Below are 15,362 nucleotides of genomic sequence, written 5' to 3'. Positions count from 1 at the left end.
TTCTAGATCACACAGCAATGAAAAGTTTCTATATTTGCATTATAAAATATAAAAACTTTAACTGGAACCTGATAAACAGTAATAAACATGTGATCCATATTTTCACCAGCAGAACACTGATTTCCTGTTTTTGTCCTCCCAACGATAAAGAATTTATTGGAGAAACAGAACAGTTTTAAGTATCCGTTTTATGAAGCAGAGCAAAATTACACTCCTGAGAAGGATGAGAGCAGGCTGTCTGGAAACCAGAAGCAGTCCTGCCGGGGGGTAGGTCATGTGTATCCTGTGTCATTTGACTGAGAAGCTGATGGACAGCTTTAGGTTATATAACTTTTCTCCTAGTGTGCAGGCAGTTACCCATGAGTACACAAGCAAAATCCATGGAGTGGGAGGGAAGACAGAAACCACGGTGCTATTTTTATAAATATGGCATCGTGAACCCTGGGTTACATTAGTCACCTTTTAGGTCTTGGTGCACCTGTGCCACCCCGTGCTGGCATTTTGTCTTGCTTGGTCCTGACATGGCTGGAAACCTACTGGTGGTCATTGGGCAGAACAGGGAGCCTCATGTGTGTGCTCTGACCACCAGTGTTCAGGTGGGGAAGTGGAAGACAAAGCATCCCTGGCTGCTAACCTGGCTCAAGTAGTATACTCCCAATTAGATTGTGAACAGGGAACAGCCATCGTTCCCATGGGAAATGTTTGGGAGTTTGCCACGTGATAGCTGTCTCAGAGCTGAGGGCTGACTCTGTATATAGTTGTCCTTTCCTCCTGAGGGAATGTTTGAGGAACGATGATATAAATGTCCTTCTGGGTTAACTCAAAAGTCATAGATGTCTAAACTTGTCTAGATATTTTTTGGGGTCATCTGAGAATTTTCCTTAATCTTGTTTTATCCAGCTGAGATCCTGCATGGGGAGGGGAACTCGGATTCTTATGGAAATCTAGTGGGCCCTCTGACTTCCTGAGGTGGGTAGAGCTTAAGGAGCTCTGGAGCCTGAGGTTAGAGAGCCAAGCATTGTTGATGGGGCCGGGTGCAGTGATGTTCAATGCTGAGTATAGTGAAGAAGAGGTCTCTGGTCCAAGAGGCTCCTTTTTTGCCCAGAAAGAGTTCCTGTGAACAGGGCTCAGGGCCTGGCTGATGGTTAGTATCATCGGGAGAAGGGGAAGGGCTTCTGTAGGCAAATTAAGCATTGTCAAGCCAGACGAGTCTATCTGGCAAGTCTTTCAAAGTTCAGAGATTTTCCTTAAGGCACAGAAGACTTGGACATAAGGAACCTTGCTGGAAACCTAAGGGCAACTCTTCAGCGATGGACAGTCAGTTATCCATTAGAAAAGGAAATGACAAATGCTCATAAGGGGTTTAGGTATCACTGAAGTCCCTTATGGCCTTTTCATGGCTGTGACATCCCTCACCTGTGAGCTTGCTGGGCAGAATGTGCTTCAGTTCTCTCCCCAGGGCCCATTGTGGATTCCCTGAGTATTTTTTTTTTAAGAAATTATTTGTGTATTTAATTTTGGTTGTGCTGGCTCTTCATTGCTGGGTGTGTGTTCTCTAGTTTCGAGGAGCAGGGGCTACCCTTCATTGGGATGCACTGGCTTCTCATTGTGGTGGCTTCTCTTACTCTGGAGCACAGGCTCTAGGACGAATGGGCTTCACTAGTTGCAGCAAGGAGTGGTAAAGAAGAAGTGTTAGGAGATTGCTGTTGTAGTTCAGTCTCTAAATCCTGTCTGAGTCATTGTGGCCCCATGGAATGTAGCCCTCCAGGATCCCCTGTCCATGGGATCCTCTGGGCAGGAATACTGGAGTGGGCTGCCGTTCCCTTCTCCAGGGGAACTTCCCAATCCAGGGATTGAACCTGGGTCTCCTGCCATTTCAGGTAGATTCTTTACCATCTGAGGCACCAGGACAGCCATATTTTGGAAGGTAGCCAGAAAATTTTTAGCAAAATATCTTTTTCTTTCTTTATCCATTCTCTCCCTATCCTGTAGACACACTCAGCTTGAATTTTATAAACACAAAGTAGAGGCTTTCATGCCATACAGTGTCTGGATTTGTCCACCCAAAAGCAAAGATATTGGGAGTCTAGGCGCAGAGAAATGCAGAAGAAAGTGACTTTCATTCTAGCCCTATGAGCCAGTTTAACAGGCCACAGTTTAAAATTTTCGATGGGGTAGCATGGAGACCTCTGTAACTGAAACCTATCACATCAGGTTTTGACTCAAATCCACATGGCCAGGACTCTAACCACACCCCAAATTCCAGTTTGGGACTTAAACCATGGTCTTTTAATTAGAATCACTCACCTGATACCTGGACGTAGGGTGGCTCAGGTGGTTTGTGTCTCAGCACAGAAGGAATTCAGCAAGAGGCAAAGTGTTAGGCAAGAAATAGATTTATTTATATAGGATGCTTGTAAGAGATGCAAGCAGGCGGGTGACGGAGCTCTACCTGGAGGATTCAGTGGAATACACTCTATAGTCAATGGAAAGTGGAGGACTAGGAAAGACTGCCTTCTTTGAGTAGAGGTCAGGCTTACATCTGCTAAGCTGCTAAGTCACTTCAGTCATGTCCGACTCTGTGCAACCCCAGAGACGGCAGCCCACCAGGCTCCCCCGTCCCTGGGATTCTCCAGGCAAGAACACTAGAGTGGGTTGCCATTTCCTTCTCCAATGCATGCAAGTGAAAAGTGAAAGGGAAGTCGCTCAGTCGTGTCTGACCCTTAGCATGGACTGCAGCCCACCAGGCTCCTCCAACCAAGGGATTTTCCAGGCAAGAGTACTGGAGTGGGGTGCCACTGCCTTCCCGCCCAATTCATTTGGAGCAGGAGAGTGTCTGACTTTATAAGGTCAAAGTTGGATTATTGTAGAACTACTTCAAATGGATAGAAGGGTTGTGACATTCCTCTTTTACTTAAAAGCCTGGGAAACATATCTTGTATTATTTATGGCTTTATATTTAAACAAACCTGCCTTCTTCCACTACATTCTGATACCTTTCTTGAACAATGCTAACTTACAACAGTCTACCAATGGTTCCTAGGTTTCTCTATCTCTATTCCCCTTCTGGACTTCTAGATCTACCAGTCTGTGTGTCTGTGCTCAGGCCCTCATTCATGTCTACTCTTTGCAACCCCATGAACTGCAGCACTCCAGGCTCTCTGTCCATGGGTTTCTCAGGGCAGGAATACTGGAATGAGTAGCCACCTTCTCCTCCAGGAGATGTTCCAGAACAGGGATCAAACCTTCATCTCCTGCATTGCAGGTAGATTCTTTTCCACAGAGTCACCTGGGACAGCTACCTGTATCCTATGCTATTCCATCCCTGTTGTATGGAGGCAGGCTCGCCCAGCCAAGAGCTGGCGTTTCTCTTGGTGGGAGCCTTCTAAATGAAGGTCTCCAGCTTAGACTATTGTCTGGAATTTAGTGAGCATTTTTCTTCCCAACAAGTGGAAGAAGCAGTCATGCATGTGCAGAAACAGCAAGGGTAAACTGTCCTAGCAAGGACTTGAGGGGAGGGGCACAAAACTTAGTTTGGGGCCTTCCTTCAATTCCCTTTATCATGGAGTATTGGAAGGACAAAGGCCCAGGGAAATCAGTCTGCACAGAGTAGCTGACCCACGTATGAAAGAATTCTCCTCCCTGCCACATCAAGGGTTGCCTGAAGCTCCTCTAGTGAAATGACCAGGTGTCCTCTGGGAACTGCTGGGAGGTCTTGGAGCTCCTGTCTCTTTACCTGAGGACATGTGCTCAGAGTAAGGCCCACAACAGTCTGAGACCCAATAGAAGAAAGCGGAGGTTGCCTAACTTAGCACATCTACATGTGGTCTCTCAGGACAGAAAGCTGGGACTGGAAATTGAGGCCTTCAGATGACTGGCTGCACCTGTCCTCATTCGGGCTCCTAGGAAGACCTGTATTTCCTCCCTCCTTTCACTATTACTGTCCTCTCTCCAGGTCCTCACACTGACTTCCCATCTCCTAATGAGACCTGTCCTCTCATGCTACAGCCTTAAATTCCCTGAGACCACCTTGGAGGATGTGAGGGCTGCCAACCTGTGGTCACTCATGGCTGACCCTAGGGGAGGGATTCTATAAAAGTGGTATAGTGTGAGTGGTTCCTTTAGTCCTCATGGTCCTCTGCTTGACTCTTGGCATGACCTGGAGTTCCTCCTGAATTTGACCCCTGAGTCCCAGTGCCTCACCTCCTGAGATGCTCTAAAAGGAAATGTGTGGAGTGCATCATGCCCATGTTCCCAGATTTGCCAGTGCGAGGTGTAGATGGGCAGGGCTGTGTTCTAGGTGCAGTCCCGTTATTCTCATCTGGAGTCACTAGTTTCCACTCTGTACTGAAGTGAGGCTTCTCCCAGTAGACCAAGGCTCTCACCTCTCTGAGACCTCTCCAGCAGAAAGAGAAGCACTTCAGCCAGAAAGCTTTCTCCCGGGTCTCATAAGGCTGACATCAGGGGTTCGCTTCCAAAGTCTCCCCTGTTCTGGGCTGAGTGGTCCTCTTGCCCCTCATCTGGGACCTCATCCTCACTCCTGACGAGACCGAGACTACACCCTCCACTCACCTCAGGCTGTGCACCTCAGCACAAAGGAAGTTCTTGATTGGAAGACAAGGTGAACCCGAGGTGTGCAAAGCTATTGGGGCCTTCTGAGGAGGAGAACATTCAAGGGCTCCACTCTCTTCAGGAGTCAGTGGTCCCCCAGGCTTAGATCAGATTTCTTACCTTGATTTCTGGTAGCATATGGGAATCCACCCTTTCTACTGGCTGATTCAGCTGGCCTGTGGCCAAGGCTTTCACCTTCTTGAGAGAACAGAAGGGGAGGGGAGAGAGCCACTCCCTGGCTACCCTTGCCTGTTCCTCCGTGCCATCCCCCTTGCTATGGGGGTCCACTCATCAGCACCCAGTGTCCTCACTGTAAATCCAATGAAGGCCTGTTAGGATCTCCTACTTGAGCAGAATTGGAGCTTCTGCTGCAAGACCAAGGTGCAAGAACCTCTCCAACGTTGCCTTGCAGTAAAGGAAGGCTCACCTCAGACAGACTGCTCTCCCCATGACCACACAAGGCAAGAAGCAGGATATAGTTTGTGGGACCCCTAGTGTTCTAAAATCTTCCCCTTGATAACTATCAGAGGCTGAGACTCTTCCATCCATTGACCTGGGGACACAGCGCTTAAGCTAAGGCTTTTATGTCCCTGAGAATCAGGAAGGATAAATGAGGGCATATTGATCTTTTCAGGGTATCTGACATTGCATGTGTTCATGACCACGTTGTCCCTGAGTAGTTTTGTCTTCTTTCATACCATTCATTGGTTCATGTTTGGGAATGCATGTAAGAATTAAAGATTTTAAAATTTAAAAAATAAAAAACTAAAAATAAAAAAAATTTAAAAAATAAAAAACTAAAAATTAAAAACAAAATTTTTTTAAAACTTTATTTCAAAACAGTTCTTTGGGACAGGACCCTATGTATCAAACGAGACACATTTTTTGGAGTGTTTAGAGGAAAAATGAATGAAAAGACATGATGTCTGGCTTAGGCTGGGAGAAGTGGCAAAATTGTGGGCTCTGCACTAATCCAAACCGGGGGATTAGTCCTTGGAAGGTCACTTCATCAGTTTGTGAACTTGAGAAATTGGCAAGTTATCCATCCACAAATGGAGTCTGCTCAATCCAATCCTGCATGAATGCTGGAATGCATGTACTACATATAAAGCAGTGGCATACTGATGAAGAAGTATTGGTTTGTAATAAGTGGAAGGTATGATTACTATGAACCCCTCAAATACCACTTTCCCATCTGAGTTTATTTTTCATCTAGAAGAGACCAGAGAATAAATATGTGGTGAATTAGGAGAAAAGAAACAAATATTCTTAAATGAGCTAAATAAGTCAGAGTATTTTTTATTTTTACTAAAAGAATGTTTAAAAGAAATAAGGTAAACCACAAGTTGAAGACTTTTTACTCTATTCTTTTCTCCATTTTCTTTTTGTTTCTCAATAGTTTCTCTGGTCTTCTTTCACAGTAGCATGAAAATCACTCTTGCAGATCAGAAAGACAGTATAGATGGCTCTTGAATTTCTTTTATGTCTACCAAAACTGTACCTTTAAAACTTTAAAAACAGTAGTGAATATAACAGCAGTACCATTACCAAATTAATACTCGGAAGTAAAACAACCTCTTAGAAGTAAAATATTTGGAAAAAAAGAGAAACAAATAATATGTAGAAGTTACTCGTGTGAAAGAGAGAATGTGACGAAATAAATGTGATCTACCCACTACTACCACACACTCTTTAGAAGCTTGACTGCTCTTGAAGAAACATTCTCTTCTAATGTCATGTTAACTGTTTGCATTGTGAACAATATATTCAGTACTTTCAGTGTGTGTTACAAACACCCAAACTTTTAAAACATTAGAACAGCTAGAAGCTAAGATTTATATAATTCATACATTTGAATTCTGAAGCACAATAAACCTTATCCAAAGTAAGAACATTTGAAAATACTAAACACCTCCTTCACCTCTTTACCTTTCCAATTTAAATCATCGTTCATTAGGTATTTCTCATATGAATACAAGAAAACAGATGTATATTTTGTTAAACAAACTAGATCTAAACTCCCTTACCATTTGAAACTGTAAGAAGATATGGATTTTGTTCCCTCCACTCCTACTACTCTGCACTATTTAGGAGCCTGACTGCTCTCTTCCCACACAAAGGGAACAGAGTGCCCTGCCCCGCTCCCTAGATGTGGGAGGAGCTGCGGGACTTGGCCCTGGAAGGGGCACTAGCCTCAGCCATGGGTGGAGCCCTGGCCGCACCTCTCAGCCCTGCTCTCTCTGCCTGATCTCTCAGAACCTCATCATAGAGGACTGGGAAGGAACTAGGGACCCTACCATGGAACTTGGCTAGAACCTCCAGTACCTTCATCTTACTGGTCTCAGCACAAGCTCTCGGGCCCCACAGGAACTCATAGCGCGGAGGATCACTATTGGGCACCTGGCAGTAGTTCAGGTACTCCTTCTGCACCAGATCTTTGGTGATGAGCCTTCTGGGCTCCCCAAAGATCCAGTGCCTCCTCCCAGCATAGATCCCCAACATACTGAGGAATTCCCAGATCTCCTCCTCAGTGGCGTGGTTACCATTCATGAAGATGACCCCCAGGAGCACCATGAGGAGACCAGACTTGGGCAGCCCCCCCTCACCACTCGGACAATCGTTTCCCCCAAGGTTGAGCTTGCTGATGAGGGTGTAGATGTTCCTGCTACGGTCGACTTCCTTCATCTCCAGGCCAAAGACAAGCTCCACGCGCTCAAGGGCTGTACTGAGGATCTCAGGGAAGTGCTGCCTGTACTTCCTGCTGACGATTTTCATCAGGGCATTCTGCGTGATGGGCTCCTTCTTGGTGTACTTCTCCAACAGGAACTCCACCAGTATCCTAGCCTTCCTGGCCAGAGGATCTTTGCGAGTGCTCTGAGTGGCAGGGGCTGCCTGGGAGGCACCTGCACTTTCCACCTCTGGGCCCTGGGCACCTTCATCAGATCCTGCACAGGAAGGCCCTGCATCAGGAGAGCTAGGGGCCATGGCTCCCTGAAGCTCCTGGCGATCACCAGCAGTAGGGGAGCTCAAGGGAGAAGCCTGAGGGGCAGAAGAGGGGGAGGAGGGGCACTCCTCCTTTGGGGCTGCAGCAGCACTGGCCTGGGCCTCCTGAGTGTCGCTGCGGACCAGGTGGCATTTCCCGCGTGGGTGCAACTTGTTCTTGTGCCTCCGAGGCATGCTGACAGCAGGTCAGGGGCCGCAGGTAGGAGTGCAGGCAGGAAAGCAGACAAGGAGGGCACCTGGAGGAGGGACAAGGACATGCTCTAAGAACCTTCAGCGAGGAGAGTCCTCCCTGGCTTGCATGGAAGCCGCCTCTGAAGGGTCCTCGAGGCCAGAGCTCTAGGACCCACAGGGCTCCTTTTCTCCTGGTCAGCCTGTCCCCTGAGACTGCTGAGTAGCAAGGGAGAGTGAGCCCTGGGGTGCATCAGACTGTCCTGCCTGGGCGTTAGAAGGGGCAGGGCAGTGGGGGCTGTCAGGGGAGGAAGGTCCTCTCAGCTGACATACAGAGTCAGATGAAAATTGGTGTGAGACACCCTCATATCCAACGCCCCCAATCCCGCCACTCAGCCCATTCCCTCTCCTGTCTGAAACTGACGCTGCCACCTTCCCTGTCACCCCAGACGAGGACAGGAGGGCGTACTCAGCCCCCCAGTGAAGGGTCCCAACACCTTCCTTCTGCTGTCTTGTGCCTGTCCCTTCACAACCAGGCGCCAAGTCCCCTCTCAGACCACAACCCACCTTCCTGATGTTTGGCCGGGAGGAAGCGCTGACCACAGGGGAGGTTCCTGAGGCACCCGTTTGTCACGGAGGATGGTCCTCATCCTTACTCTTCCCGAACCCTGACATCGTCACTCTACTGACCAGCTGCCAGCCCCTCAGACCCAAGTCCCCTCTTCTCCGAGTGTTCTGTGTCCGAGGTCTCAGTGAGGGACCCCTCAGCCTTTAGATCTGTTTGGCGGCTGCCCACTGATCCACAGCCAAATCGGGGTGAGTCGGGGGTTACACATGGCTGCCGTTCTGCTGCATGGAGACACTCATTCCCCCGAGGGTCCCTCCTTCACTCCACAGGGCTCATGACTCTCCCTCTACTGAGCAGAGCTGGGGTCCAGCAGTGCCTGACTGAGGCATTCTTTCCCGAGACCCCATAGGGTTTAGTGGACGGTCTTGGGGCCTAAGAGCTAGGCTGGATCCTCTGGTCTGAGTGCAGGGCTAGGGTAGCCGGAGGCTGTGCGGCCCCCTCTTCTCAGAGGGAAAAGGGATTCGGGGGGCAGAGACGTGTCCCTGCACTCGTAACTCACGTCACGTCCGATCTTGACACCCGATGACACTTGGGACTGCTCCCACTGGCCACCATCAATGGCAGCTCTCAGAGATAGCGGCACTGTCAAGGATGGTGTCGCTCCCCCAGCGTGCTTAGGAGGACGTCACTTCCTGTCCTGCGCATCTGGGCTCCAGGAGTACAGCAGGGGCGGGACCTGGACAGGCGGGGTTCCGGGGGAGCTTCTCCCGGGATTGGCACGTGGACTTTGCCTTGACTCTTAAGGGGTCCTGGGACGTCCCTGTCCTGAACTGTGAGCTGGCTCACTCCATGCCTCTTACTTGTGTCAGCACCCGCAGCAGGAAAAATTGGGGAGCCCAACTCAACTGCCGACCTGGAGCCCAAGAGACCAACAGCGAGGGCTCTCTGGGCTCCCTCTTCTGGAGTAAGCGATGCTCTGTCATTCTCCATGCCTTGCCTTAACCCCTGTAGATGCTGGGCTACGACCCATCTGCTGATCCGACGACAAGGCCTCATAATGAAAATGTGAACCCCCGAGTCTCCTGGTATGAAGTGCAGATACGTCTCATCTCACCATTTCTACCCGAGGCTTCCTGGACATGGCTGGTACAGGTAAGATGAGCTGAGAGGCAAGGATGGGAGACTGTCTTCTGAGATGTGGAACCCCTCACATCTCACTCAGAAACTTCATTCATATTGACTGCTGACAGGGCCTGGAAATCCTTCCCTTACTGGTATAAGTCCACCCCTGTCCCCAGCCATGCTCATACAATTCCAGAAGAGTAAGTGAAGGGGCTCCTTATCCTGACAGTTGTCACTGTGGGCTCTCAGTCGACTGCAGGGTCATTGCTCAAAAGTTCTAAGATGAAGTTCTGTCGTGTTGGACAAGTCCTGTGATACTAACTTTTCTCTTTTAGTCCCTGGGTGATAGTCTATTAAGGTGATCATTTCAAAGGGCCAGTTTTCATCACATAGCATTCCCTGGTGGCTCAGGTAATAATGAACCTGCCTGTGGTGTGGGAGACCGTGGTTCAATCCAGAGGTTGGGAAGACCCCCTGGAGGAAGGCATGGCAACCCACTCTAGTATTCTTGCCTGGACAATTCCCTCGAACAGAGGAGCCTGATGGGCTATGGTCCATGGGGTCACGAAGAGTTGGACACAACTCAGTGACTAAGTGCACACACAACAAACTTTGTGCTGGTTATTTCATGATCTGGGCTGTACTGCCACATCCAAGTCAAGTTTGGTGCCCCATGATCCTGGCATGGGCCCTCAGAAGTGCTGCCTCAGATTCCTTCAGTGAAGCAGTGGAGATTCATGATCCCAGGGCAGAGTGGAAGAATCCAGGGCTCAAGTTTAAAGCCTCTTCCAGCTGATCCTGCTGTCTTCTTTCCTTGCAGGCTGCACATCTGTGCCAGTCTCTTAAGTACCCCCGCATCTGGGCACACATAGAGTCAAGTTCAGTGGAGACTTACTGTCCATCAGAGATTATTTACTTTTACACATAGGGTCAAGTTCAGTGGAGACTTACTGTCCATCAGGGATTATTTAATTTTATGTTTTCACTTTTGTTAATAGTTTTCTTCATTCCTTCCATAAGATTTCCGTGGTTACTTCAGGGTACAAAAATCAGCAGACCGTGTTTCATTGTGGTCTCAGCTACTCTGAATGTGGTACTAACTCTGTAAAGGAGTTACAGAAAATTGACAGTCTTACAATATCTGTTCATTGTGAATATACAGAACATACTATTCTGTTTGAGCCTTCATTTTCCTAAGACTCTCAGGAAATTCTTCTTGTTGCCTCTTGAAGAGTGTATACTTTTTTCTAAAGTTTCTTTGTAGGTAAGTTTTCTCTATGGTTGCTTTTGTTTATGGTGTATTTTCTGTTACTTGGTGTAAGTAATTGTTGATTCTTCCAGACCAACTGGATGATTTTGCTGTTGTGATCTTTTTTTTATTCCAGATTTTTGAATTGTCTTATATGTTTGAATATTTCTCGCCTGTTTTCTAAGAATTTTAATTTGAGAATCAAATTGTTACTATGATCTTTTGCTTTTCATTACTTCTGACTTTTATTCATTTGGCATTGTTGTATATAACTCTAATGGCCATGTGTACTTCCCTAGAGTTTTTTTCCTAGTTTTTAAATTCATAGATTTTTTAACAATTATTTAAATTAGAAGGTAATTAAATGGTGTGTTAGTTTCTCTTGTATGAAGCAGCTATCAGTATACATATATCCCCTCCCTCCCTCATGATCCTCCCTCCCACCCCCGACCTCACCCCTCAAGGTCGTCAGAGAGCTGATCCTTGTGTCACCCAGCAACTTCCCCCACATGCCTGTTGTCCACATGGTAGTGCACATTTGTCCATGCCACTCTCTCAATTCGTCTCACTGTCTGCTTCCCCCGATGTGTCCACACGCCCGTTCTCTAGGTCTGTGTCTCCATTCTTGCCCTGCAAACAGATGTGTAACGACCATTTTGTGGCCTTTGTTTCTCATTCTCTTAATAGTATATTTTGCAGATAGAAGTTTTTAATATTAACAAGGTTCTGCTTATTATTTTCTTTCATGGACTGTGCTTTTGGTGTTGTGCCTAAACTCTCATTACCATACTCAAGTTTTGCCCCTGTGTTATCTTCTAGATTTTCTTGCCTATTCGATATGGCATGTGAAATCCTAGTCCCTGTCCAGTGATCGAATCTCTTCCCCTAGCAGTGGAAGTGTTGAGTCTTAAACACTGGACTGCCAGGGATGTCCCTGCAAGTTTTTCTTTACTTGTGAGTTTTCATTTAGGTCTGTGATTCCTTTTGAGTTAATTATTTTGAAAAGTTTAGAGTTAGTATGTGGATTCATTTTTCTGGGATATGGATGTCTAGTTATCCCAGGACTGTAAGTTTAAAAGACTGTCCTTTTCTATTGAATTGCCTTTGCGCCTTTGTTAAAAGTCGGTTGAGTGGAGTGTCTCTTTCTAGATTTTCTGTTCTGTGCCATTGATCTGTCTAGTATTCTGTTAATAGCATTCAGTCTTGAGTATTGTAGCTTTAAAGTAACTTTTGAAATCCAGTAATATCAATTCTCTGACTTTGATCTTTAATATTGACTTCAGTGGGTATTACGGATCATTTCATTTTTGACATAAAATGTTAATTGTTGGCTGCTATCTACAAGCTAACTTGCTGGAATTTTGAACAGAATTGCATTAAGTATCTAGTCTAAGTTGGAAATAAGTGACATCTCAACAATATAGCATCTTTCTATCTATCAACATGGCATGTCTGTTTATTTAGATCTTCTTTAATTTTTTTCAGTGCAGTTTACGAGTTTTTCTCATGTAAATCTTATACATATTTTTCAAAGAATTATTTCTAATATATTTTGGTGGTAATGTAAATCATGTTAAGTTTTTAATTGCAAGTTCCATCTCTTATTGGAAAAGAATTGACTATTATGTATTAACCTTATTAATATATTAATTATATAATAGTTATATAGTGATAATATAGTAACCTTATTAACATATACTCCTGCTTATTAATGCCAGGTGTTTCCTGTTTTTGATGATTATAATTCCATTTTTCTCTTCCAAATATCTGTATATTTTGCTTCCTTCTCTTATCTCATTGCATTGGCTAGGCCTTTCAGTACAGTGTTGAATAGGCATGGTTAGAAGGGATATCCTCACCTTGTTCCTCACCTTAGTGTGACAGCATCTGTCTTCTCACTCTGAAGTATGATGTTTTACCTGTATTTCTTTTCAGATGTTGTATATGAAGCTGAGGAAATGCCTGTCTGTATCTAGTTTGCTGAGAATTTTGATGATGAATGGGTGTTGGATTTTATCAGATGATTTTTTTTCCTTCATCTGTTGATCTGATCTTGTGATTATCTTCCTTAGACTATTGTTATTATGATTTATGATTACTAATTTTCAAATGTCACACCTCTGAAATGCATCCTACTTAGATATTGTATGTAATTCCTTCTACGGATTGTTAGGTTTCTTTTCTTATATTTTGTTGGGGATTTTGCTTCTATGATTATGGGAGGTATTTGTGTTCAATTTTTTTCTCTTAATTTCTTCATCTGATTTTGATGTTCGAGTATAATACTCACCTCACAGAAAGGAATTAGGAGGTGTTTCTTTTGCTTCTATTTTCTGGGAGAGATTGTAGAGAATTGTTATCATTCTTCCTTAAATTTTTGTTAGAATTCATCAGTGGAAACCTCTGGGTCTGTTACTGTCTTTATTGGAAGCTTATTAGTTATAGATTAAATTTCTTTAATAGATACAGACCTATTCAGAGTATGTATTTTTCTTTCTGAACATGGTGCTAAGTTATCCCTTCAAGCAGTTTCTCAATTGAACCTTTCATTTTTGTAGGTACAGGGTTGTTTATAATATTCACTCATTATCCTTTTAATGTCCATGGAATCAGTAGTAATGGCCCTTCCTTCATTTCTACTATTAGTAATTTAATTTGTGTTTTCTCCCTTTGTTCTTATTTAGCCTGGGGAGAATTTTGTCTTCTTTTTATTTTGTATCTTTAAAGAAACTTCTTTGGATTTTGTTCTTTTTCTGCATTACCTTCCTTTTTTCAGTGTCATTTGTTTCTGCTTTGACTTATTCTTCCTCTGCTTTTTCTTTTCCAAGTTTACTAATATAGAAGCTTAAGTTATTAATTGTAGGGTTTTTGTTGTTGTTGTTGTTATAGGCACTCAATGTTGTGTATACCTCTTTCTGATTTTGCTATATCACATAACTTTGGATAAGTTATAATTTTGTTTTCATTCTGTAAAAATATTTTAAAATTTCTCATTAGATTTTCCTTTGGCCCATGTGTTATTTAGATTTTTATTGTTTACTCTGCAAATAATCTTTAACTTTCCTGCTGTCTTTTTGTTATCAATTTCTAGTTTATTTTTCACACTTTTCTTGTAATTGTGAAGGGTTTTTTTTTTGGTCTTTGTTTTAAATAGACACTCTCAATAAAGGAAGATGAGGGGCTTATGTCAGATATTGGGTAAAACAGATTCCTTTGGTAGCCTTGAAATTTTCTAAACAGGAACTCCGGGGTAGCCAAGTTGTCCTATAATGTGGCCTTAGGTTGCTGCTACAAACCATGCTAGAGGTCAGTCAAGGTTCTCTAATGCAGATGTTTGGACAGAACTGTTCTTGCCAATAGATTTGCAGTTCTCTGTTCCTAGTCCCAGCTTGCAATTCCATGACACATTGCCCTTTTTATAGGTAACGTCTTCTTGAGATCCACTGAAGGGAAGGGATCACCCACAGTGTAAGGTTGTGGTGTGGTGAGGTATGCCAAAAATCTAGAGAAGGATGCAGAGTCCCCCAGTTTTGGCCCCTGATGCAGTTCTGGTCCTGGAAACACACTCATATTAAGAACGTGTAGGGAGGGAATTGGACTCGAGAACTTACAGAGAAGAAACTCACCCAATCAAGTCCCTGATTATTTATTTGGTCTTAATTTGAATGTCATGCAGTTTTCTCAGTTAAACTTCTCACATCAGAATGGATAGAGCCATAGAGGAAATGACAAAGATGAGAGGAGAAAAGTCTTGGCCTCAGTGGGCACTTTCACCATTGGAAATTCTGTGTCTACCAGGCCCAAAGACAGTGTCAACTGCCACCCAAGCGTTCTTTGGGTAGGCACAGCCTAGGCCTTCTCCTTGCAGCTCTTAATTGAGGGGAGCCATGACACAGTGAGCTGACCCAGATCTTGCCCTGTGGGTCATGGAAAGAGAACAAAGCAGAGAGTGACAGGAAGCAAATGTTCATGGGAGAGAGAGAGCGAAAGTCAGGGGTCTCCAGCCAGCAGTTTGGCCAAGACCACTGGAGCTCACCGTGGCAGCAATCCTAGTCATGGTACCAAATATGTCACTGGTGAAAAGAGATTTCCTCAGTTCTTGCCCTTGGAAAGAAAGGGAAGGACTCTGGACTACTGCACATCAGGGGACTTGTCTGATGAAGGTCACTTTATCAGTCTTGTGAACTTGAGAAAATTGCAAGTTATCCATCTATAAATGGAGTCTGCTAAATCCTATCCTGTATGAATGCTGGAATGCATGTACTACATATAAAGCAGAGTCATACTGATTGAGAAACACTGGTCTTTAACTTAATGCAAGTTATGATTATTATGCACCTCCAAAATACCATCTTCCTATCTGAGGTTTTTTTATCCAGTAGATAGCAGAGAGTACGTAATGCACTGGTACAAAAGAAATAAATACTCTTAAATGAGCTAAATTAAGGCAAAGTATATTTTATTTTTCCAGAAAAAAAGGGTTAGCGGAAATAAGGCAAACTACAAATTAAAAGCTTTTTCCTTTATGTTTGCTTAATTGTTTTTTGGTTTCTCAATATTTTCTGTGGTCATGTTTCACATTACCATGAAAATCTCTCTTTCAGCAACATATTACCTACTTCCAGATCATAAAGACATACA

General features: G+C 44.6%; 1 protein-coding gene across 1 annotated transcript; it reads right to left on the bottom strand.

The window, feature by feature from the left end:
* Positions 1–6,756: 6,756 nt before the first annotated feature.
* On the bottom strand, positions 6,757–7,788 carry LOC138930646 (melanoma-associated antigen B4-like). Its single transcript, XM_070291149.1, has one exon. The coding sequence runs from the start codon at positions 7,786–7,788 to the stop codon at positions 6,757–6,759; it is 1,032 nt and encodes a 343-aa protein (XP_070147250.1).
* Positions 7,789–15,362: the final 7,574 nt, after the last annotated feature.

This window comes from Ovis canadensis, chromosome X (assembly GCF_042477335.2).
Source record: "Ovis canadensis isolate MfBH-ARS-UI-01 breed Bighorn chromosome X, ARS-UI_OviCan_v2, whole genome shotgun sequence".
NCBI lineage: Eukaryota > Metazoa > Chordata > Mammalia > Artiodactyla > Bovidae > Ovis > Ovis canadensis.
The sequence above is the reverse complement of the archived record's forward strand: the minus strand, read 5'-3'. Positions and strand labels throughout refer to the sequence as shown.